Genomic DNA, 26,002 nt, shown 5'->3' on the forward strand with positions numbered 1-26,002 from the left:
AGGCAATAGAAATGAAGAATGCTTTGACAGGCTCATAAGCAGTCTCAACACAGCTGAGGAGAGAATCAGTGAACTTGAATATAGGTCAATAGAAACTTCCCAAGTTGAAATAAAAGAGAATGAGAAAAAAAAAGTGCTTAACAGAACATCCCAGAACTGTGGACAATATCAAAATGTATAACATATGCATGGCTGGAATAGCAGAAAGAGAGAACGGGAAGAAGAAATATTTTTAAAATTAATGGCTAAGAACTTCCCAAAATTAATGGCAGACGCCAAATCACAAATCCAAGAAGCTCAGATAACAACAAACAAGATAAATACCAGAAAGGAAAATAATTAACAACAAGAAAAACCACCCAGACATACATATTTAAACTGCAGAAAACCAAGACAAAAAGAACATCTTGATGAAGTCAGAGGAAAAAACAACCTTACCTACAGAGGAACAAGGATAAGAATTACAGAAGCCTTCTTATCAGAAATCATTCAAACAAGAAGAGAGAAACGAAATCTTTGAAGTGGTGAAAGTAAAAAAAACAAAAAACCTGCCAACCTAGAATTCTATATCCAATGAAATTACTTCAAGAGTGAAAGAGAATAAAGACCTTTTCAGCCAAAAACAGAGGGAATTCATTGCCAGCAGGCCTGCTATGCAAGAAATGTTAAAAGATGGTAGATTTTAAGCCAGCTATATCAATAATCACTTTAAATGTGAATAGTCTATACACACCAGTTAAAAGACAGAAATTGTCAGATTTGATAAGAACTGAAGAGCTCCAAATATGGGGTCTGTAAGAAACCCTCCCTAAATACATAGATTCAGATAGATTAAAAGTAAAGGGATGAAGAAAGATGCAAACATTATGCAACCATGCAAACACTAATCAAAATAAAATTGAAGAAGCTGTATTAATTTCAGACTAAGCAGAATTTATAAGGAAGATTATCAGAGATAAAGAGAGCATTACTTAATGACAAAGAAGAAGACATAATAATCTCCAAGAAGACATAATAATCTTAAGCATGCATGTCCCTAATAACAGAGCATCAAAATATAGAAGGCAAAAACTGCTAGAACTGAAAAAAGAAAGAGACAAATATAAAATTGGTAACTGTTTTCTGTTTGTTACATTTGTTTCTAGTTTCCTTTCTTTTTTTCATTCCTTTTTTTGGCTCTTCTGAGTTTGAGTATTTTATATGATTAAATTTTATCTCTTCTTTTGATGTATCATTATACTTAAAAAAAACCTGATTTAGTAATTGTCTTAAGGTTTACAATATACGTTTTTTAAGAATCTAAATCCACCTTCAAATAACAGTATCCTGCTTCATGTGTAGTGCAGATACCTTAGAACATGGTATTCCCAATTCCTCTCTACCATCTCTGTGACACTGCTGTTATTCATTTCACTTATCCATATGCTATAAATACCCAATACATAATTACATTATTGCTTTAAACAAATAGTTATCTTTTATATCAATTCAAAATAAAATAATTTACACCTTCATTTATTCTTTTCTGTTGCTCTTCCTTTTTTATGTATATCTACATTTCTGAGCTATATCATTTTCTTTTTGCATGAAGAAATTCTATCAACATTTCTTTTGTAGGTTGTGCTTTTGTTTGTTACATCTAAGAAATTTTTGCAAAGCCCAAGGTAAAAAAAATTCAGCTATGTTTTCTTCTAGAAGTTTTATAATTTCAGGTTTTACATTTAAATGTATGATTCATTTCAACTTAATTTTTGTATATATTGTGTTGAAGATCCTTTTTTACATATGGATATACAATTTTTCTAGCACCATTTGTTGAAAAGACTCTTCTACCTCTGCTGAATTGTCTTTGAATGTTTGTCGGAAAATCAGTAGTTGTAGGATTAACACGACCTACCTGATTTTAAGACTTGTCATAAAGTTGCAGCAATCAAGACGGTGTGGTAGTACCATAAAGACAGAAAAGCAATCAATGAAATAAAGTTCAGAAATAGACTCGCACACATATGAACTGCTGATTTTTTCATGATCCACAAAAGAACAAACATAAAATTGGACTTCATCAACATTCAAAAGACACTGTTAAGGGAATGAAAAGACAAACCAGAGGGGCCATCCCGGTGGCATAGCGGTTAAGTGTGCACACTCTGCTTCGGTGGCCGGGGGTTCGCAGGTTCAGATCCCGGGCACTCACCCACGCACCGCTTGTCAAACCATGCTGTGGCGGTATCCCATATAAAGCAGATGAAGATGGTCACAGATGTTAGCCCAGGGCCAGTCTTCCTCCGCAAAAAGAGGAGGATTGGCATCGGATGTTAGCTCAGGGCTAATCTTCCTCACAAAAATAAATGGAAGGAAGGAAGGAAGGAAGGAAGAAAGGAAGGAAGGAAGGAAGGAAGGAAGGAAGGAAGGAAGGAAGGAAGGAAGGAAGAGAGGAAGGAAGGAAGGAAGAAAGAAGGAAAGAAAAAGAAAAGACAAACCAGAAACGGGTAAATATTTGCAAATCATATCTAATAAAAGAATTCTATAAAAATAATACAAAATACAAAAATAATTTAAAAATGATTAAAAAATAATACAAAAACAGAGGAAAGATGTGAACAGACACTTCATCAAAGAAGATATATGGATGGCAAACACTCACATGAAATGATGCTCCTAATCATTAGTCATTAGGGGCAAGCAAATTAAATCCACAAAGATTTATTCCAAAACACCAGTTCAAATGGCTAAAATTATAAAGACTGGACATACCAAGTGTTGACGAGAATGTGGAGGAACTGGAAGTCTCCTACACTGCTGGTGAGAATGCAAAATGGTATACCCACTTTAGTTAAGCATACACCTACCACATGATCCAGCCATTCCACTGCTAGATATTCACTGAAGAGAAATGAAAGCATACGTCCATACAGAGACTTGTACATAAATGCTCACAGTAGCTTTATTTGTAATAGTCCAAAATTGGAAACAACCTAAACATTCATCAATAGGTGAATGAATGTACAAACTATGAGACATCCATAAAATGGAGTACTACTTAGCACTAAAAAGAAATGAACTATTGATACACAGAACAACATGTATGAAACTCAAAATAATTATACTGAGTGGAATAAGCTAGACAAAATAAATAGTACATACAGTATGACTGCATTTATGTAAAACTTCTAGAAAATGAAAACTAAGTTATAGTAAGAAGCAGCAGATCAGTGATGGGGAGGAGCAGGAAGCAGCAATTATAAAAGGATTAAGGAAACTTTTGGAGGTGAAGAGTATGTTTATCATCTTGATTGTGGTGATAGTTTCATGAGTCTACCTGTATTTAAAAATTTATCAAGTTGTATACTTTATGCCAAAGATTAAATGTGCAGTTTATTGTGTCAATTGTATCTCAAAAATCTGTTAAAATCTATATTATTCAAAAACTTTTTCCTGAATTGTATTCTTAAATATTTTAATAATCCATTGTTTTAGTTTAAATAATGAGAACCCCATTTTCTAGAGAAACGGCCACTCACAGGGGCTGTATTTTAGATCCTTCTCTGTAGCAAGAGAGGAGGAACCTCAAGCTGTGGAGCTTGGAACATTTCTCTGGAACATTCACTCCCCTATGGAACCTCCTGCTGTAATCCAGGAAAATTGATCTCCTTCAAATATGAGTCACAGAAGAGTAATTCTGTTTGCTGCTATACAAAGATACTAGATGAAGAAATAAAGCACATAAGTATTCTAAAATATGAAAACTCATCAGAAAATTGTTTCCATGAAGCAGATCTAAATCATAACCTGAAATTACAAAATGAACCTAAAAGCTAGCAAAGCAATTATAGCTATGGAAGGAATACCACAGGGCAGCATATGCAGGAGCTCAAAGCAGAGATGGTCAGGCTGTGCTCAGATGGAGGCTATGCTCAGACAGCAGATGAATGAAAAAAATGAAATTGACAGAACTCAGCAAAGGATTATGAAAAAAAAAAGACAGAACATTTTAGAAAAGAAGACAACAGGGAAAACAAGAGAATAGAAACCACAGAGAGCACAGTAAGGGACACTAAGTATGGAAAAGGAAGGGAGATGAGAAAGAAGGTGATACACATGAATGAGGAATATTCTGTAATCAGGTTTCCCTCTGCCACAATAGCCAAGGAGTATGTATCATTATTCTATTTAAAATTTACCAATCTGATAGCTAGAAATTCTGCCATATCGTTAAAATAGTCTATTATTATTAATGGAATTGCACATTTTTATATTTCTGTGACCTATATTTATTGGTCATTTCCATTTTTTTATCTCATAAGTTATCTATGGATACCCTTAGTCCATTTTACGTATTGGGGCATCATCTATTTGTTATTTATTTGTATGACTCATACAGATGTGTATATATATTTTTTCTTCCTTTTTTTTTTTTGTGAGGAAGATTAGCCCTGAGCTAACATTTGTTGCCAACCTCCTCTTTTTTGCTGAGAAGGATTGGCCCTGGGCTAATATCCGTGCCCATCTTCCTCTATTTTATGTGGGACGCCTGCCACAGCATGCCTTGATAAGTGGTGCATAGGTCCGCGCTTGGGACCCAAACCTGCAAATCCCAGGCCGCCGAAGCAGAGTGCGCGAACTTAACCACTACACCACACGGCTGGCCCCTAGATGTATATATATTTATTCCTAAGATTTATATGTATATATATTTATATGTGGAGTACTTTGTTTAATGACAACTAGTTAATGCATTAAATAAATGAAATATCAACTGAGGTTTTATCCTTCTGGTATGGAGAATTTCAGTCTGAGCTCAGTGGTTTTAATCCAACTATGGTGGGCTCTTTTTCTTCTTTCTCTAAGAAGAAAAGGAGTGATGGCTCAGAAAGAGGGATGGCTTTATCCTATAAGAAAAACAACCCAAGATTTTGAGTGATCTCTTCACGTACACAGCGAAAGTTGAATACATGTGTGCTGGACCACATGATGTAAGTAAGGGTGAGTATTGATTTCCTTGGTGCAGCTCCTGTGATTTTAAAAAACATGGCAGAGCATTCTCTTCCACCCTCTGGGTAGCCTCCCACCAAATATCTGGAGCTTCCATGCCCCTCCAGCTACTTTATGGATGCCTCTCCCTGTTATTATTCTGTATTCTCAGTCGTACTCCTATCAGAGCTCTCGTGAAAGCTTATTTCTCTCAGAGACATTACTCTCCAGAGGCCACAGCCACAGGATGACAGGGATTTGAGAAAGGGAGAAAAAAAGAGGAATGAGGGGGACAAGATAATACTGATGAGAGAACAAACACATAGATTTCTACCTATTTCCTTATTTCGTATTCAACCAAAAATACCACTTGGACCATTCACTCTTTATTCAACAAAATCCTTCATTACTTAATATATTCCTCCTAATTATGCAACTAGCAGAGAAAGTTTAGAGAAGGGGACTATCTTAGATGCTTCCAAAGAAGCTTTATCCTGCCCTCACCTACTACCATGAAAGTTTCTCCCTGTTCAGTGAGTCCAAAAGCATATGCAACCTCCTCCGCATAGTCCCAACCATAAGTTCAATATTCAGAATTTCTTGTATCAACTTTAACAATGCAACAAAAGTACAGAAGGCTCTCTAACCTGGGAATTGACAGAGAAATCCACTCCCAGGAAAGACAACAAAACATGCCACATCTGGGGCTGGCCTGGTGGCTTAGTGGTTAAATTCGCACACTCTGCTTTGGCAGCCCGGGGTTCATGGGTTCAGATCTCGGGCATGGACCTATATACCGCTCATCAAGCCATTCGGTGGCAGCATCCCTCATACAAAATAGAGGAAGATTAGTTCAGCGACAATCTTCCTCAAGCAAAAAGAGGGAGATTGGCAATAGATGTTAGGTTAGGGTCAATCTGCCTCACAAAAAAAAAAATATCTATGCCACATCAAAGCCAAGCAAAGGAAGAGAAATGGCCTTTTTCTTTCACTGTCCCATCCAATTATTTCCACAGTTCAGCCTGAGAACTTCTCTTCATGATTTGATCTTCTCTCTATCACTATTTTTTTTCCTCTGGGAGCAGTGCATATGTGGGGAAATATTATTTTGTGAATGAGGCTAACTTAATGGAGGAGTTAGAAGAAGAGAAGAGGAAAGAGGAAACTAACAATTGCAGTAGATGTCGTACCATGTAGCACTCTACAGAAGCATTTACACATAGTTTAGCAACATTCAAGAAACAAGTATTAAATGTTTATGCTGTGACAGGTACTGGGGATATAGATGGTGCCCTTGGCTTGCAAGGACTTTACATATAGTTGAGGATACCAAAGATTAAATGTAACTACACACAGAAAATAATGTTATAAAGGAATAAAGAAGGTCCTGTGACAGAGAATATTAGGCTAAGGGGAGCTACTTGACACAGGGTGAGCTGGAAGACCAGTTTTACCACATCCCTGATTATCATAGTAAATCACCAACATTCAGAGTGGCTAAATGTGTCTCCTCTTTTCTTTCAGAATCCCATGTATAACTGGAGCCCTGAAATCCAGGGGATCATCTTCAGTTCTATCTTCTATGGTTCAGTTATCATCCAAATTCCTGCTGGATACTTATCTGGAATATATTCCGTAAAGAAAATTGTTGGATCTACATTATTGCTTGGCTCTCCTTTTAACCTGTTCATCCCACTGGCAGCTCAAGTCGGGGGAGAAACTTTGGTCATTGCATGCCGAGCAGCCCAGGGAGTAGCCCAGGTATTAAGATAATGCAAAAACTGAACAGAGTTTAAATTCACAGAAAGTATCAGATATCAACTGTCCTAATCCTTCTCGTTTCAGGGAACAGTAGTGACAGCTCAGCAAGTAATATGGGTCAAGTGGGCTCCTTCCTTGGAACGAGGCCGACTTACCTCTATTAGTCTATCAGGTAATGACTTAGGGCCTAGGATGTTTGAATCCCATTGTCATTTCATTGTATCATGTTATTCCCTAGAGCCATAAGTGTTCTGAACTGTCAAGAGCTTTGGAAACCATCTATTCCAGCACCTTCACTTTAAGGATGTGGAAACTGTCTAGAATGGAGAAGAAACTTCCTTATCTCAAAAAGTAGAAAAGGAGGAAAAAAGCAAATGTTTTATTCCTTTCTTCTGCTCAATGTTGTGCTAAAACAAATTTATTTCACTGAAAATTGTTCATTGCTACCATGAGGCTACATTATGTCTACTTTCAGATACCTGTATTCATTAGGGATGTGCTTTCTGATTAGGATTTATGCTGGGACCCTTCATTATCATCCTTGTGACTGGATTCATCTGTAATTCTCTGGGCTGACCCATGGTCATCTATATTTTGGATGAGTCTCTTTCTATAAAATCCCAGTCATTATTCAGAACTTAAGAAAAAATTAAAAATAGAAACTGAATATAATGTAATAATTTATATAAAGTTAATGAAATTAAAAATCATGAATCCCATCGAAGAAAAGATATGTCAACATTCACTAATTTCTTATTACAAGCAAGGAATCATGCTCATAACTATACATGTATTATTGTATGTAACTTTCAAAATTCTATAATGTAGGTGCTACAGATCCATACCTCTTAGATGAAACTCTTGCACAAAAGGATGATCAGAGTAGATCACTTTTCAGATTTCAGAAAGACAATATGATAAGTATACTATTTATACTTAACACCCCAAGCATGATCTGAAGCACCATCTCATAATCAAACACATTGATCTCTGAAGTAAAACATGAAATTCTCACAAATTGGAATAAATAAAAAGCTATAAAGAATTGGAGTTTCCAAATAAATTAGAAAATCACTTGTCGCTTTCAGATCTTGGTTTCAGATTTACGGACAAGGGACTGTGGATGGGCGGTATTATGCCCATTTGATAGGTGAGGAAATTTATAGAGGCTTAATTCAGAAGGACTTATTTACAAAGTGATTAATTAAAAAAGAAGGTAAGAGATACGGCAGAATCACAAGGATAATACAGTAATCTGGGGCTAGCAATGTGGAAGCTGTTACCATCCCCAGGTCCAAAGGGGAAAGCAAGGGAGTAGTTAATGGGAATCCATTAGGAGAGACTCCCATAGAGACGGCTGCCTTAAGAAGACTCATGATTTTTCATAAAAGGGCATATAGACTGAGGCAATGCTAGGAAGGTGATGACTAAGGGAAGAGACACACTAACCTCATTCAACTCTCTCTCTCACGTCTTCTGCTTGGGCTTTCTGTTGGCCAGGTCCATCTGGAAAGTAGAGGACTCGGGGGCCTGTTGATATTCATTCAAGTCAGCCATCTGTGGTCAAAGCAGGGTAAAGAAGGGTGGAGAGTGGATCTAGGGGGACAAACAGAATACACACAGTGAGCAAATGGCAGAGCCATAATGTGAAAACACGTCTTCCATCCTCAAAATTTCATTGCTCTTCATCACTGTGTTAGTCATCACTAGTAAGTAACGGTTGGCGTATTGATGGTATGCAAACCCTGTATCAGGAAAGGGGCTGAAAAATCTGGAACTGTCTAGCCTGGTGAAAAGAAAACTTGAGAGACTATGCCTTGTAGGACTGTCATTTAAGAGAAATGCATACCTGCTCTGCATTACAAAACTAAAACTAATATGTAGAAATTATAGGGAGGTGAAGTTTCAGCCCCATGTAATAAAAACTTTTTAATAATTAACGCTGCTCAACATTGCTGATCAAAGTTTGGATGAGCTCCAACATTCATATTGCATACATATTTCAATGTCATATACATGTGTACCGCAACATGTGTCATTTGCAGTTATCCTGAGTGGCTCCATGAACCTCAAAGAAAGGGACTACATTTTACGATAGCAGCTTTACTGTGAATTGCCTCATACACTTTTTGAATAGAGGAAAAGTGCCATTACTTAAATGGCAGCGGTATAGAGACTTAAGTATCTTCCTCCACAATGAGTGTTTTTTTACTGCCTCAATCTGCCTCTCTTACAATGAGTCATACGATGCCCATAGATGTGAAATGACCTGCCCACGTTAGTGGCAGGATTTTTTTTTTTTTACTCTATTTAATGTTCTTCTTAATAACGTTAAATAAATCTAAATTGATACTGTTTTAAAGAACAAAATATTGTCTGCCGTTTAGCAGCTGATAATTGCTGAAGAAAATTCCCAAACAGAGCAAATTGGATCACACATTCACATTTGCGCTTAAAATGGCCTGACTGTCCTGCTGTTTCTTTCCACAAAGACTATTTCAAACTTCTCAAAACTTCTCTCCTCTACTCAAATCTCTAAAATGGCTCCCTTTCCCCTGCCTGCTCTTTTAAGTCACCACCCTTTTAACAGTCAAAATTATTGTACAACCTGTCTGTACCCACTGCCCCCATTTCCTAGCCTCCCACTCTCTCCTCAACTTACAACTAACTAGTGTCTGACCCATTCTCCATCAAGGCAGCTCTTGCCAAGATCACTTACGGCTTCCATCAGAGCTGCTCTGAGCCCCAGCCAAGAGGGCCCTTGTCCTAGATACCACACTGTAGACAGCCCATTCTTGCCCCCTTTCAGCCAAGACCTCTTCATAGGGTAGAGAGTCTGTGGCATCAAGATTATAGGTGCATCAGAGCCCATGACTTTCCTTCTAGTCATCACTCCCAGAATTTTTTACCCAAATACAACCAAAGCTCTTTGAGACATGACGGGACTCTTCCCCACATTCATTGAATTGAGGCTTAGCCGGGGGTGAAGGCAAAACCATTTGCAGAGGATGTAGACAGAGCACGATGGAGAAGGCAAGAATTTCTACACATATCCAATTAAGACGCGTAGTGATGTGGGAATGAATCTGGGTAGGAACAGAAGAGGCCAAGCCTTATATCAGTGACCAGAGATTTTTGGCCAGTGGAATCTAAAAATTCTAAATTTAAACCCAACTCCTCAGGTCATTTTTTCCCTCACACTTCTTTCAAAATTTTCTCATTGTCTTTGACTTTCTGAGGTTTGAATATGACATGCCTAGGTGTAAATATTTTTAGTATTCATCCTGTTAGTGTTCTCGGAGCTTCTTATATCTGTGGTGTGGTGTCTAGTGTTAATTTTGGGAAATTCTCAGTAATTATTGATTCAAATATTTCTTCTGTTTCTTTCTCGTACTTCTGCTTCTGATATTCCCATTACACATATATTACACCTTTTGTAATAGATCCACAATTCTTGGCTATTCTGTCTTGCCTTTTTTATTCTTTTTCTCTCTTTGCTTTGGAAATTTCTACGGACACCTCTTCAAGCTCAGTGATTTTTTCCTCAGTCATGTCTAGTCTATTGATGAGCCCATTAAAGGCATTCTTCATTTCTGTTAAAGTGTTTTTGATTTCTAGCATTGCTGTTGAATTTTTTATTCGAGTTTCCATCTATCTACTCAGATTACCCATATATTCTTGTAAGATGCTCACTTTTTTCATAAGAGGTCTTAGCATATCAATCATAGTTGTTTTAAATTCTTGATCTGATAATTCCAACATCTCTGTCATATCTGAATCTGGTTCTAATGCTTGCTCTGTCTTCAAACTATGTTTTTTGTCTTTTAGTATGCCTTGTGATTTTTTGTTGAAAGCTCAAAAAGATGTAATAGATAAGAGAAACTGAGATAAATAGCCCTTTAGTGTGAAGTTTTATGTTTATCTGGCTTGGCTAAGGGTTAAGCTGTGCTTATTGTTCTCTGTAGTTGTAAGTTTCAGAGGCTACAATTTCCTCTGGTGTCTTTGTTTTTGTTTTTCTAGAGACTTCTTAAACAAGGTTTGAGACATGCAGTTCTTCCATTTGTATTCCCATTTATATACAGGGACCCTACTGATGTGGTAGTAAGGTATGTATGTGGGAAGATAGTGTTCTATAGTCCTATGATTAGGTCTCAGTCTTTTAGTGAGCCTGTGTCTCTGTACATATAAGAGAGATTATACGGTATTTGTCTTTCTCTGTCTGACTTACTTCACTTAGTACAATGCCCGCAATGTCCATCCACGTTGTCACAAATGGCAAGATTTCTTTCCTTCTATGGCTGAATAATATTCCATTGTATATATATGCCAGAATTTCTTCATCCATTTACCCATCAATGGACACTTAGGTTGTTTCCATATCTTGACTATTGTAAATAATGCAATGAACGTGGAGGTGCATATATCTTTTTGAATTAGTGTTTTTGTTTTCTTTGGATAAATATCCAGAAGTGGAATTGCTGGATCATATGGTAGTTCTATTTTTAATTTTTTTGAGGAACCTCCGTACTGTTTTCCACAGTAGCTGCACCAATTTACATTCCCACCAACAGTGCGCAAGTGTTCTCTTTTCTCCACATCCTTGCCAATACTTGTTATTTCTTGTCTTTTTGATAATAGCCATTCTAACAGGTTTGAGGTAATATCTCATTTCAGTTTTGATTTAGGATCTTCTTTATATAATATCATGCCATCTGCAAATAGTGACAGTTGTACTTCTTCCTTTCCAATTTGGATTATTTCTTTTCTTTTTTTTTTTTTTTTTTTTGTTTTTTTAAAAAGCATTTATTTAAATTTTTTTGTATGTGTGAGGAATATCAGCCCTGAGCTAACATCCATGCCAATCCTCCTCTTTTTGCTGAGGAAGACTGGCCCTGGGCTACCATATGTTCCCATCTTCCTCCACTTTATATGGGATGCCGCCACAGCATGGCCTGACAAGTGGTGTGTCAGTGCGCACCTGGGATCTGAACCCAGGCCACCAGCAGCGGAGAGCGTGCACTTAACCACTATGCCATGGGGCTGGCCGTGTTATTTCTTTTTCTTGCCTAATTTCTCTGACTAGGACTTCCAATACTAAGTTGAGTAAAAGTGGCAAGAATGCGCATCCTAGTCTTGTTCATGATCTTAGAGGAAAAGCTTTCAGCTTTTCACCATTAAGTGTGATGTTAGCTGTCGGCTTGTCATATATGGCCTTTATTATCTTGAGGTACATCCCTCTATACCTGTTTTCTTGAGAGTTTTTATCATAAATGGACGATGAATTTAGTCAAATGCTTTTTCTGCATCCATTAAGATAATTATAAAATTTTTATTCTTCATTTTGTTAATGTGGTGTATCACATTGACTGATTTACAGATATTGAACTATCCTTGCATTCCTGGAATAAATCCCATTTGATCCCGGTGTATGATCCTTTTAATTTTGTTGAATTCAGTTTGCTAATATTCTGTTGGGGATTTTTACAACTATGTTCATTAGGGATATTGGCCTGTAATTTTCTTTTCTTGTGGCATCCTTGTCTGGTTCTGGTATCATGGTAATGCTAGCCTCATAAAATGAGTTTGGAAGAGTTCCCTGCTCTTCTATTTTTTGGAAGAGTTTGAGAAGGATTGGTATTAATTCTTCTTTGAATGTTTGGTAGAATTCACCAGGAAAGCCATCTGATCCTGGTCTTTTGTCTGTTTAGGTAGTTTTTGATTACAGACTCAGTCTCCTTACTAGTAATTTGTCTGTTCATATTTTCTATTTCATAATGATTAAGTCTTGGTAGGTTGTATGTTTCTACAAGTTTATCCATTTCTTCCACATTGTCCAATTTGTTAGCATATAATTGCCCATAGTAGTCTCTTATGATTCTTTTTATTTTTGTGGTATCACTTATAACATCTCCTCTTTCATTTCTAATTTTATTTATTTGAATCGTCTCTTTTTTTGTTTTTTTTTTTATGAGTCTAGCTAAAGTCTTGTCAGTTTTGTTTATCTTTTCAAACAACCAGCTCTTAGTTTCATTGATCTTTTCTACTGTCTTTTTAGTCTGCATTTCATTTATTTCTGCTCAAATCTTTGTTATTTCCTTCCTTCTGCTAACTTTAGACTTCATTTGTTCTTTTTCTAGCTCCTTGAGGTGTAAACTTAGGTTGTTTATTTGAAACTTTTCTTGTTTCTTGAAGTAGGCATTTATCGCTATGAACCTCCCTCTTAGAACTGCTTTTGCTGCATCCCATAAATTTTGGTATGTTACATTTCCTTTTGTTTTGTCTCAAGGTATTTTTTGATTTCTCTTTTGATTTCTTGTTTGACCCATTGGTTGTTCAGTAATAAGTTGTTTAATCTCCACGTGTTTGTGAATTTTCCAGTTTTCTTTGTGTAATTAATATTTAGTTTCATACCACTGTGGTCAGAAAAGATGTTTGATATGATTTCACTTCTCTTAAATTTACTAAGACTTGTTTTGTGGCCTAAGACATGATCTAGCTTGGAAAATGTTCCATGTGCACTTGAGAAGAATGTATATTCTGTTGCTCTGGATGGAATGTACTATAAATATCTAAGTCTGTCTAGTCTAAACTATTGTTTAAGGCTGATAATTCCTTATTGATTTTCTGTCTGGATTATCTATCCATTGATGTAAGTGGGGTATTAAAGTCCCCTACTGTTATTGTATTGCTGTCTATTTCTCCCTTTATGTCTATTAATACTTGCTTTATATATTTAGGTGCTCCTATGTTGCGTGCATAAATATTTACAAATGTTATGTCTTTTTGTTGGATTGACTCCTTTATCATTATGTAATGCCCTTCTTTCTCTCTTTTAACAGTCTTTGTTTTAAGGTCTATTTTTGTCTCTGATATAAGTATAGCTACTCCAACTTTCTTTTGGTTTCCATTTGCATGGAATATCTTTTTCCATCCCTTCACTTTTAGTCTGTGTGTGTCCTTACATCTAAATGAGTGTCTTGTAGGCAACATATAGATGAGTTTTTTCTCTTTTATCCATTTATACACATTTTATCCATTTATATGTCTTTTGATTGGAGAACTTAGACCATTTACATTTAAAGTAATTATTGATAGGTATGTGCTTATTCTTTTCTAGCTGTTCTTCTCTGTGTGTCCTGTGTCCATGTGGCCCTAGGCAAGTAAGTTGGCCTTTCTGAGCATCAGTTTTCTCATTTTGAAAAAAGGCTAATAGCATCATATGAATTTTCTGAGGATTGAATAAAATAATATACAGAAATATATATATTGCACATGTATTTATTAGGTGCTCACTTTTATCCACTTGCATTTCACCTTAGGATTGTGTTCTCAGGTCACAGAATGAGGTTGAAATAGTATATTGTCAAAATATCCTTTTAATGTTGTTTCAAGTGTGCTGTAACAGTCTAAGATCTTACAATGTCTCCAGGTTTCCACATGGTCTGATCCCATTATCTCTCATCCTCATCCATTTCTACCCTCCCCATGCTCCCTCTCCAGTCACACTGGCCTCATAACACAGGGCCTTGGCACTTACTGCTTCCTCTGCCTGGAATGTCTTTGCCCCACATCCATGTCACAGCCTTCCCTGAGCATGGCAGTCATCACCTCGTCCCCCCTATAACTTCTCTCCATAGTTCTTGCTACTGACATTTAATATCTTTTACTTACTTACTTTTTATTATCTCTCTTGCTATCCACTAAAAAGTAAGCTCTATGAAGGCAAGGATTCTTGTCTATTTTATTCACTGCTGTATTCCCAGTACCTAGAAGAGTGCATGGTACATAATGGCGTTTAATCAATATTTGTCAAATGAATGGATGCATTTCGGGAAGACTGACTGATGAGCACTACCTACTCCTTGTCCTAACAGAGGATCCCCTATGATTAGGTCATTAGCTTATAAAACTGAAAAAAAAAATTAATTTGGCAAACTTTTTTTAGGATTTGAACACTCTCTGAGGCCTGGACTGTATCTTAAGAGCATGGCTAAAGCCTATCTCTCAAAGCTGAGTGATTGTCAAGCCCTGTGTGGGCTCAGCTGTGCCATACTTTCATGGTGGAACATGTTAGAAATACGCAGAGATGAGATCCTAGAGCAGGGAGGCCCAGTTGTCGTGAATGGAGGGATACAGAGGCTAGGAGATTGGGAGAGGCCAGAGGGCTTACCACCATTTCTGTAAAATTCATTCTGTATGGAGAGGCAGCTGTGGATACAGAGAGTCCTGTCAAAAACAGGAGCCTTGTTGCAAAGTTTCAAAAAAGAAGGAGAAGGTCCAGGTTCTCAGACCAATAATACAAAATGCCAATTTGGGAAAGAGACTCACTACAGACAGAAACTATTCCAGTTCTAATTTGTCCTACTTTGATAGGTGCTTGTGGCTGTGCCCTAAGTCTTCTCTGGTTTGTTCTGTTTTATGATGACCCAAAGGACCACCCATGTATGAGCATCAGTGAGAAGGCATACATCACATCCTCCCTCGTCCAGCAGGTATAACACAGATACTCCACTTTGGTATCTCCCAGATTCTGCACCAAATGAAATGTGTTCCAGCGTGTCCCAATGTGCTAAGAATTAATGGGTTCCTTTCCAGGTCAGCTAAAGTAGACACTCTCTGCCCATCAAGACTATGCTTAAGTCTCTTCCACTCTAGGCCATTTGCCTCTGTAGTTTTGCTTTTTTGTGGACAAATACCATCATAATTTTCTATACGCCAACGTTTATCAACTCCAAGCTTCATGTTGATATAAAAGCAGTAAGTATACTTTCCATTCTCCTTTTAACTTTATGAAGGACTCTATGCTCATTTCTCTGTCTCTCATGACTCTAGTCTTAGCTCTTGCCCAGCCTTACACTGTTTAGCTGATGTTCTTTCCCTAGAAACTCACTGTTGCCAATTTTTATGTCAACATTGCACAGAACAAAAGGTGTAGACACAGTATCCGGCACTCCCACAACAATGCATGCTTACCCATGTTCCCACAGGTTCCCTACCTCCTATTCACTGTATGATTGCCCTTGTGTATTAAGGCTCAACACCATCGTTCCCTACAGGAACTGGGATCCTTCCCTGAAAGTCACTTGGCCAGGCCCTGCCACCCTGCCCAGCTCCTACCAATCTTCTCCCCTGGGGTAAGGCAATGAGTCCTGGGTTGTGAACCCATGACTCAGGTCTTGCTCTGAAAGGACTGGTACTCTTATTGCTTCTCTGACTTGGAGAATCACTGACGCCTGGAATCTTCTATTGTTTGATGCCACAATAACCAGAAAAGACTCTTTTAGAAATGGAATCTGGGCTTGCCACTTTAGGGCATTCTATAATGAACCTCCAGTAACCCAGCCTAGGGGCTAGCATAACAGCGAGATCATTTAAGCTCTCTCTGACTCAATTTTATCTTTCATGAGACCATAGAGTTGTTGCAAGGATTAACGGCAGCTGGTCCAAAGTAAGCACCATATGAATGTTTGCAATTATCATTATTATCTCTATCATTTTCTCCAAGGCCAGCATTTCCCATTCCCAACATAGTCTTCCTCTCTACTACCCAGTCCTTTCAGGTCCCATAATACTAAAAATAGAAAACTAGACAGATTGTGACAACTGTTTCTAACCTCAAAACTATTTTTCTCTTTCTTTTGGGTAGTGTGGCCCCAGCAGCAATTCTAGCGATGTATGTTGATGTTTTCCTGCATGAAAGTACAAATTTTAGATACTGAATTTCAGTGTAGGGATTACTCTACCTATTATATTCACTCTCAAAATAACTTCCTCCTTAGCATGGGCTGCTGTCTGCCCTCCCCCATTTGTTTGCCTGGATCTTTGGTATCCTAGCAGGTCAGATGTCAGACTTCCTCCTGTCTCGGAATATTTTCAGCATAGTTAACATCCGGAAACTCTTCACCATGTAGGTAAGGAAAAGCCAGAACATTCAAGATTTTGGTGTACTTCACCTCCATCTTCAGGATGCACCTGACTGTGTTGTCTGAATCACTCCCCAGGACTTCTCCTGCCTGCCCTCTTCTGTGTGTTCGTGCTCTACCTGAGTTCCAGCTTCTATAGCGCTATCATTTTCCTGATACTTGCTTGTGCAACAGAAAGCTTTTGTGTAGCCGGAATATTTATAAATAACTTGGATATCACTCCGAGGTAGGGTTTTAAAAATCTCTTTTATTTTTGTATGCCAGCTTTCCAGGGTTTTTTAAGATTTCAACTATTTTGGAGCCCATGGCCAGCAGGCCAAAAGTTCTGAAGAAGCATCAATATAGGTCAGACATATAACTTAAGTAATAATTATGTAGCTAATGATATAGGTAAATGTATGCAACTCTCATATATATATGGAGAAGTATAGCCAGTGATTAAGAGCACAGATTCTAGAGTCAGACTGTTGGGTTTCAGTAACATCACGCCTATTTTCCTCAAGCAAATTGCTTACCTTCTCTGTGCCTGCTTCTCATCTGTTAAATGGGAGTAACAAGAGAATGCTTACCTCATAGGGTTATTAAGAAGATTAAATAAGTTAACATAGGTCAATAAATAGAATAGTGCCTGACACATAGCAAACACTGTATAAGGGTTTAGCTACTCCATTATTATTGTTGTTGTATGTATGTTTATATATTATTAATCCTCATGACAATCCATCAGTTAGTAATATTTATTTTATAACTAAGGAAACTGAGGTTCAGATTCTTAATCATTACACTAAAATCTCACCATTCGTTTGGGATCTTATCTAGGATTTTAATCCAGAGCTGTTTGGCAAAAAACTTTTTCTCTTTTTACTATGTTATGCCTCCTTTTTTAGATATAAAAAGTGTGACTAATGGAAGCAGCTCTGCCATTTGCACAACTCCAGGGGATGCTGTTCACATCGTACTTTGTGGGGCTAGCACTCCCTGGAGAACATAGACCCACTATGAACAGCATTCTCTGAAGTTCTGTAAAGCAGTGGCCCTGAGGTAGAGAGGCAAAATCAACCAAGAATAATCCACTTTGTCACAGTTCTATAAAGAATCTTGCCCATCACATCCACACAACATGAGTGCCAGAGTAATGAAGACATGTATCCATTTGATTTATTCAGTTCTGAGACCTTCTTTAAAAATGGCTGTAGGTGTTCTGATTAATACTTGGAATTGTATAAAGATGCAAAAGAATTATTTGATAATAGAATGCACAATACCAACTGAGCTATATGCACTTTGAAAACCAGGTAAATTAAGAATGTATGTACAAATAGATAAAGGAAATTATAGATAGCTGCTATTTATTGAGTATTTTTTACGTGCCTGTCATACCCCAGTGTGAGTGAAATAATATTATCCACATAGTGTGGGTGAGGAAACAAAAGACCAGGGAAATGAATTTATATAAAGTTACATGATTAGTAATAAGTAGAGTGAGGGTTCATACTTGGATATGTCTGCCTCCAAAGCTGATTAGCTGTAGTCATTCCCTTACTAGTGTTATTTGCCAGCACCTGGTCAATAGGATGTGAAATATCTCAGCCAGCAATGATTTGGGTAACACAGGACTTTGCCTGAGTTGCATCGTTCCAATGGGCCTAAATTCCATGATAGCCGAGTAATTTTGTAGAGTCAGAGAGAATAAATACACTAATATAAAATTTGGAAAAAATTCTTAGTCTCTTAACCTAGTTCATCCTCAATCTTTAGGGCATATATATGTTATATCCCAACCATATCAAGTTTTATTGCTTAAACTATTTTTTATTAATGGGATGGAGACAAAACTTATTTAAGCAAGAATGTTCCTAATCATATACCTCCCTTCGCTTTTAAAGAGAGTTCCCTTAGAGGATAAATTTCTAAATTATCCTTTTAGGGGAATTTGGTCTTTGTTAGAACTGAAGAGTAGGACAAGAGATTTCATTTGTATGAGCAGAACAAAGGTGGCAAGAAGGAAGGTCTGGAAGGAAAAAGAGGAGACATACAGATATGGTTATGTGAGAATATTGTTTGAGAAATGGGATTGAGTGAGACAGAGAAGACCTGAGAATGTAGTGGCTGCCATCTCTTTGAGGGGTAGCAAGAGTAGAAAAGTATAAAGTGTTCTAAAGATACTTTGTGATGCATTAAGAAGGCACTGCCATCCCCTTGACATTCTTTTTTTTTTTTTGCTTGAGGAAGATAAGCCCTGAGCTAACATCTGTGCCAATCTTCCTCTATTTTGTATGTGGGTCGCTGCCATAGCATGGCTGATGAGTGATGTATGTCCGTGCCTGGGATCCAAAACCCTGAACCCAGACCACTAAAGCAGAGCATGCCGAACCCAACCACTATGCCACAGGGCTGGCCCCAACCCCTTGACATTCTTAAAGGGAGGCTCCGAAAGTAATTTTAATTGCTTTTAAATATTTTTGACTTGATGAATGGATCGTGAACGCTTGAATTTCGTTCCATGTGGGACTAAACTATAATTCAGACATCTGAATCTTATTCAGGTTCTACTAAATCATATTATGCCAAAATATAAAATCAATAAAATTGAAAGTCTGCTTTGGTGGCTATTTACACTTCCAAAATGTTTTTTACCATGGGCTGTTGCAGCTGAAGAATAAGCAATTTTAGAGCTGATTGTTGCTCAGAAAATTGCCCTGCCTGAGAACAACCTCAAGGTTATTTTCATTGCCCATATCAAATACCTACTGTTTGGGGATTGGGTGGCATGAGGGATGGAGCATAAAAAGCTCTCACCTTGCTACTCACAGATAAGTTTACCTCTCCATCCTGTGGATGTGTAATGGGTTTCAGAGGAATTGTCATGGCACTCAGGATTCTTGACACTGGGAATTCTATTTATATCTCTGAGTATGTAATAAAAGCATCTCTTTCAGTAAAAATAGGTCAAATCCTTTCCACAGCCACAGCACGCTAAAGACTTCTGAAATTGAGAAGAGCATAGTCATTAAAGATGTCATAGTTACAGAATATATATAACAGGATAAATGGAAAAAACACTATATCTAGATTTGTCGTAGTAAAACTGCAAAAAATGGCTGGGGGGTGGGGACAGGAGAAAGAGAAAGAAAGAGATCTCTTAAAAACAGCCATATACAAAAGGCACATTAGTTTCAAAGGAGCAATAATGACTGACAGCTGCCTTCTCAGCAGAAACAATGAAAGCTAGAAGCCAATCTCTAACATGCAAAAAATTGCTGTTAACCTAGAAGTCCATATCCAGCAAAAATGCCCTTTAAGAATTAAGGTATGTAAACACATTTTCAGGCAAACTGTGAGAATTTATCAGAAACAGACCTCTAATGAAAGAATTATTAAATAAGAATGCTTCGGGCAGAAGTAAAATAATCACAGATAAAGCATAGAAGTATAGGAACAAATGAAGAGAGATGGAGAGGAAAAATATCAGAGTAAATCTAATAATTTCTGAATTCACAAAACAAAAACAATAATACCTTATAGGGTATAAATTATATGTAAATGTAAATGCACATCAATAAATAGCACAAAAGATGAGAGAGTATAAATGAATTTAAGTGTTCTAAGGCAATTTCATTAATAAAAATAGATAAAAAAATATTAACATATTAGACTAAAATAAGTCAAGGATATGTGTTTTACTCTCTAGGGCAACTACTGAAGGATAGTAAAAATGTAAAGGAGATGATATTTTTAAAAAACAATTAATGAAAAAGAAATCAAGAATGAAGTTAAAAAGGAACATAGAATAGATGGGGAAAAAATAGAATGATGATCATTTTAAGTCAAATGTATCAGAAAAACATAAAATATAAAAGGAATAAATCTTCCAAATTTTAAATTAATCTGGATTGAAATAAAAGCAAAAACGAAATATAAATTAAAAGGAAAATAGATCAGACAATGTAGACTTTAAGGCAAGATACATTACTAGAGACAAAAAAGGATATTTTAATAAGTATTTTAATCCACTAGAAGATATAATGTTCTAAATTTCTATGCATCTAACATTTTACAGCCATAAAGCAAAATTTGAGAAAACTGTTAAACTTCCACATGGGATTGAGCAAATTGTAGATGATTGACATTCGAGCTGGGAAAAACTTGAAAAGGCAAGACAAAATATCAAAAGTATTCACTAAAAGTCATCAGACAGCAGCAGAGGCGAATAAGAGCAGACACCAGAGGCTAGCACCTCCGAGAGGTGAGCTGACAGTCCCCATCAATTTTTCCTTGGCATCATTCGCTAATTCTGGGAATTGGAAAAGGGCTGGTAATCCAGGTTTGGCCCTGGTAGAACTCTGCTGCTCTGAATAGAGAAATTAGCCAAGCGTTTGGTAGTTGCACAGTGCTGGGGTGAAAAAATTGAAAATTTAAGAGAACTTAAACGCAAAGTAGTTTTTCTCCTTGAAATATTTGTTGAATTCTGAAATTTGATGGGGCAAAGGGCAAAAAAATCTAAGATAAAAACCTATGAGAAGCATGGCAGAATTTCCCATACCAACTATGCTAAGGAGACGAGATTTACCAGGGCCTGGAGGCATCCGACTGAATATACTGAGCTCTCCGTTTAACACACCCTGGAGGGCTGTACCCAAGGAACAGCGGGGTACCAGAGGTAAACTGAGTCTTATCAAAATAGAAATCTAGCCTCATCTCAGTTCATTCCCTAATTAGATTAAAGTGATCAGTTCCCTCCCTCTAAATCCAGATAACTATTAGAGAAAAGGGTGAATCTTTTCTGGCAAAGCATAACATATTCCAGAGTCCATATACCTTCTTATTCACAATGTCAAGCATTTAATAAAAATCACTGGGTATCCCAAGGGATAGGGCCATGTGATCAATAACCATAAAATGCTGTTAGAAACAGTCCTACAACTGATACAGATATTAAAGTTATCAGGCAAGAAGAACTTTGAAATAACTATGATTAATATATCCAAAAACCAAAGGAAAAGCTTAAGAAAACAAGTGAAAAGATAAAGAATTTGACCAGTGTTGGAATCTATAAGAACAAGCAAATGGAAGTTCCAGAATTGAAAAATAAAATGTCTGAAATTAAGATCTTAATAGATAAGTTTAGTTACAAATTAGCCAAAGAGGAGACAGAAGTGGTAAACTAAAAGACATATCACAAGAAAATATCCAGATTGAAGTATCTAGAGAAAAAAAAGAATAGAAAATACACAAAAGAGAATAACAGAAATGTGGACTGAAGTAAAAAGGCTAAGAAATCTGTACTTAAGTCTCAGAAGGAAAGAAGAGATAAATGTGACATAAGCAATATTTTAAGAGAAAATAGCCCCAAATAATGAAAGACAATAATGAAAGACAGTAAACCACACGTGCACAAAGCTCTGTGAATTTCAACTATGATAAAATGTTGAATATATATATATGTGTGTGTATATATGTATGTATATGGTAAGAATGCTGAAAACCAAAGACAAGGTCAAAAATCTTACCAGGAAGTAGAGAGAAAAGACATGATACTTTCAAGTAGCAATAGTAAGCCTAACATCCGACTTTTCAACAGAAACCTTGAAAACTAGAAGATAATGAAATGAGCTCTACAAATTGCTGAAAAATTAATAAATGCCAGCCTAGAATTTTATGCTCAGTGAAAATATTTTTCAAAGATCAAAGCAGAAATAGAAAGGTTTTCAGGCAAACAGGCTAACAGAGAAATTGTCACCAGCAGATCTTCACTAAAAGAAATGCTAAAAGGAATTTTCAGGATTGAAAATGCAAGAAGGACTGAGAAGCAATAGGAGGGTAAATATGGGCATAATTACAGATACTATTGATCTTTAAAAACAACAGAGAGTACCTTGTGAGGTGAAATGCATATGGAAATAAAATGTGTTAAGGAATTAAAATATAGGATGAAATAATGCAAAGAGCAGGAGGAAGATACATAGAGTTAAAAATGTTCTAAGATTCTGGTATTATAGAGAGCATAGTAAAACTACAATTTATGATACACTGAAGTAAAGAATGCATGTTATAATATTTTCAGTGCTTGAAAAGAATAACAAAATAATGTAGAAGGAAAAATGACATTAAAATGGATGAATCTAAAAGAAAGAAAAAGTGGAATGTAAAAGAAGAGATCAAAAAATAAATAGTAAACAGATAAAGATAATCACAAGTATATCAGTAATTATACTACATTAATATGAAATACTCAAGTATGAGGATTGTCAAACTGAATAAAAAACAACATGCAGCTCTACGCTGCAAATAAAAACACACATTAAACATGAGGATACAGAAAGGATGAAATAAAAGGATGGAAAAAGATATGCCAAGCAAATATTAACCAAAAGAGACCTAGAATAACTATGTTAACATCAGATAAAATAGACTTTAATGCAAGAAGCGTTACTGGAAATAAAGTGTGATATTTCATAATGGTAAAGAGAAAAATATCAGAATTCTACATCTATTTGAACCCAATAATATAGCTTCAATTTATACTCATCATGAGTTAGGAGAACTCAAAGAACTAGACAAATTTACAATGAAGGAGGGGACTTCCACACACTTATTTCAATAACATGTACAAAAAAAAGAAGCAGAGAAAAACTTAGTAAGGATATGGATTATTAGAACAAAAAAAATTAACAGAGTTGACCTGATTGACATATGAACACTGCACTCAACAAGGAGAGAATTCACATTCTTTTCAGTTGCCTGTGGGACATTTACTGAAATGGACAATATGCTGAGTCATAAAGCAACCTGCAATTAATTTATTATGACTGAAATAATTCAAAATATATTCTTTGATCACAGTGAAATTAAGGTTACCATCAAAAGCAAAACATAGGTAACCCCCATTGCTTTGAAATTAATGTTTAGGTCAAAGAAGAAATCACAATTGAAATTAGAAAATACTTTAAATTATAATGAAATATAACATATCAAAGCATGTGGGATGCTTTTAAAATCATACCCAGAGAGAAATGTATAGCTTTAAACATACATATTGAAAGACAATTAAATCTTAAAATCAATAATCACGTTTCTATATTAAGTAGGTAGGAAAAAAGCAGCAAATTAAACCCAAAGCAAGTAGGAGGAAAGAAATTAGGAAGATTAGGACAATAATATGTAATTGTAAATAATTACATGTATAATATGTAATAATATAAAATATGTACTTTTTACATATGTAAAACCAATAGGGTCAAAAGTTGGTTCTTTTGAAAATTAATAAAATTGATGAAATAAAGAAGATTGATCAAGAAAAATAAAGAGAAAAATTATCAAAATCAGTAATGAAAAAAGGTGCATTATGGTAAGTCCTAGCACATGATGAAGAAAATAACAGCATTTCATGAACAACTTCATGCCAATAAATCCGACAATTTAGATGAAATTGGAAAGTCCCTCAAAACACACACACACACAGTCATAAAAATATAATTTTTAATATTTTTATAGGGACTCATTAAGGCAAAAGGAACAAGGGTTTGCAAAAGGCGTAAGTGGCCCTATTCCCACCAAAACCCCAGGGGTTCTATTGCCAAAATGAAAAAGAGAACAATGAATTGTGGGGACAATTGACGGTTTCTGCCCAAATCTGCACCTGTTGCTGCTCATAACCATATATGTTCTCCTTCACATGTTAGACCACACTCTCCAGCTCCCTAAAAAGAGAGAATTCAAATTTCCACCCAGTGACTGCACACAGCTCAACATCCAGGGACTCTAGGTCCAGATATGATGCCTCTCTGACTAGGGACCCATAAACTAATAAACAAACTATACACTCCCCCCCATATTCAACACATAAAGGCAGAGAAGGAATGGAGTCGACCCAGGGAGATAAAACAAAAGGAACAGAACAAAACAAACAGAAAGCCCTCTCATGAAAGGGAAGAACTGAAAACACAGAACATTTAACTGTGAAATCTGTTGGGCAGGAAAGGCAAAGACTCTCTCCTGGAGTGAACCCGTTTCTTGATTAGACACGACTCTGCTCTCCAAAAGGCACTCTTTTGCTCTGTATGGTTCATGGATTGACCTCTACTTTATCTATTATTCTCCATGGCTTCCCTGCTTTTGTAGCTCACTTTCTGTTGAAATTGGTTTGGGCATCCAGGATTGGATAATTACAGTTTCTTGTAAACTAGGCTTCTGGTTTCCTTGCCTGAGTATTGGGAGCAATCATTGGGGCCAGAAGCTCTGGGACTGTGTGAACAGACCACGTGAACAGAGTCCTTCAATTCTGTATTAACCCTAAACCAGTTCCTACTACCAACCCACATCACCTTTTGAATTTCTCAGCCGTATTTATAGATTTCCTAACTCTGCTGGCTTTCACTCTAATATGGTCTCATTTTCTCAATATTTTACTATCCTTTACTGCTAAAGCCAAGCTTTCTGATTCTGTATTGCAACTAGAAAGTTACTTATATCCACATACTTTTTCTGACATTTTAATGGAATTTAATAGAAATAAGAATGGGAAATTCAGGAAATCAGCAGTTCTTTCTCTTAAACCTCATTTGATTAGGTTGGCTTTTCCTGCAGCATTTGTATTACTTTACATCTGTTTATTCTCATTCTTTGCTGTTATTCTCATTCTTATTCTCTTTTTGCATAGATATTATGGATTTCTTAATGGAGTTGTGCTTGTAATTGGAACGGTAGGAGGAATAATTTCTTCCGCTCTGACTGGAGTAATTCTTAATCAGGTAAGGAACATCTAGACATGGGTAGTTATTTTTCTGATATTAATTGTACAGAAAAACAAGGTAATACATATACAAAAAATTGCAGAGGAGACATCAGCAGGAGGTGAGTTATGAGTTTTTGTGTCATATTAAACTTGGTCCAATCAGGCATCCCCCCAAACCTACAGAAAATACAATTTCTTTCTCATTATATGTCAATTAGTTGTGACAGGAACTCTTGAGTCATTGGTCATTGGAACAGAAGTGGTTCTCTGTGGTTTTTAATAATGAATGCGTGGCTTGATCAAAACAGGTGTTTGGGCGAATGGTAATATAAGTAACGTGATACAGTTTTTTCAGAAAAGGAATGAAAAATCAGGAACAAATAGAATTAAAGAATGACCAAAAGAAACACTTCTATGAAGGCTGATTTCTGTTTCTACAAGTGTTGTGGGTAAGGTTACCTGAAATCCTCCTCTTAAGAACACTTAAAATGCCCTATAAAGTTTTAACAATCATTTTAAATGCACACCTGATCTTGAAAAAAATTTTCAGAGAAAATTTCAGAGATTAAAAACGAAGGAAAAGCTTGATTCCAGAGAGGTAAAGGATCATCAA

At 36.4% G+C, this 26,002-nt stretch overlaps 1 protein-coding gene across 1 annotated transcript in view; it reads left to right on the forward strand.

Annotated features, from left to right (window-relative positions):
• Positions 1-26,002, forward strand: part of LOC131413380 (sodium-dependent phosphate transport protein 1-like) — a 62,950-nt gene that overhangs the window by 13,238 nt on the left and 23,710 nt on the right. Inside the window, 8 exon segments of the mRNA XM_058553912.1 lie at positions 6,496-6,732; positions 6,817-6,904; positions 7,244-7,326; positions 15,102-15,224; positions 15,328-15,489; positions 16,512-16,637; positions 16,727-16,881; positions 25,315-25,405. Of these exon segments, the coding sequence (XP_058409895.1) occupies positions 6,496-6,732; positions 6,817-6,904; positions 7,244-7,326; positions 15,102-15,224; positions 15,328-15,489; positions 16,512-16,637; positions 16,727-16,881; positions 25,315-25,405 (1,065 nt within the window).

This window comes from Diceros bicornis, chromosome 14 (assembly GCF_020826845.1).
Source record: "Diceros bicornis minor isolate mBicDic1 chromosome 14, mDicBic1.mat.cur, whole genome shotgun sequence".
NCBI classification, from domain to species: Eukaryota; Metazoa; Chordata; class Mammalia; order Perissodactyla; family Rhinocerotidae; genus Diceros; species Diceros bicornis.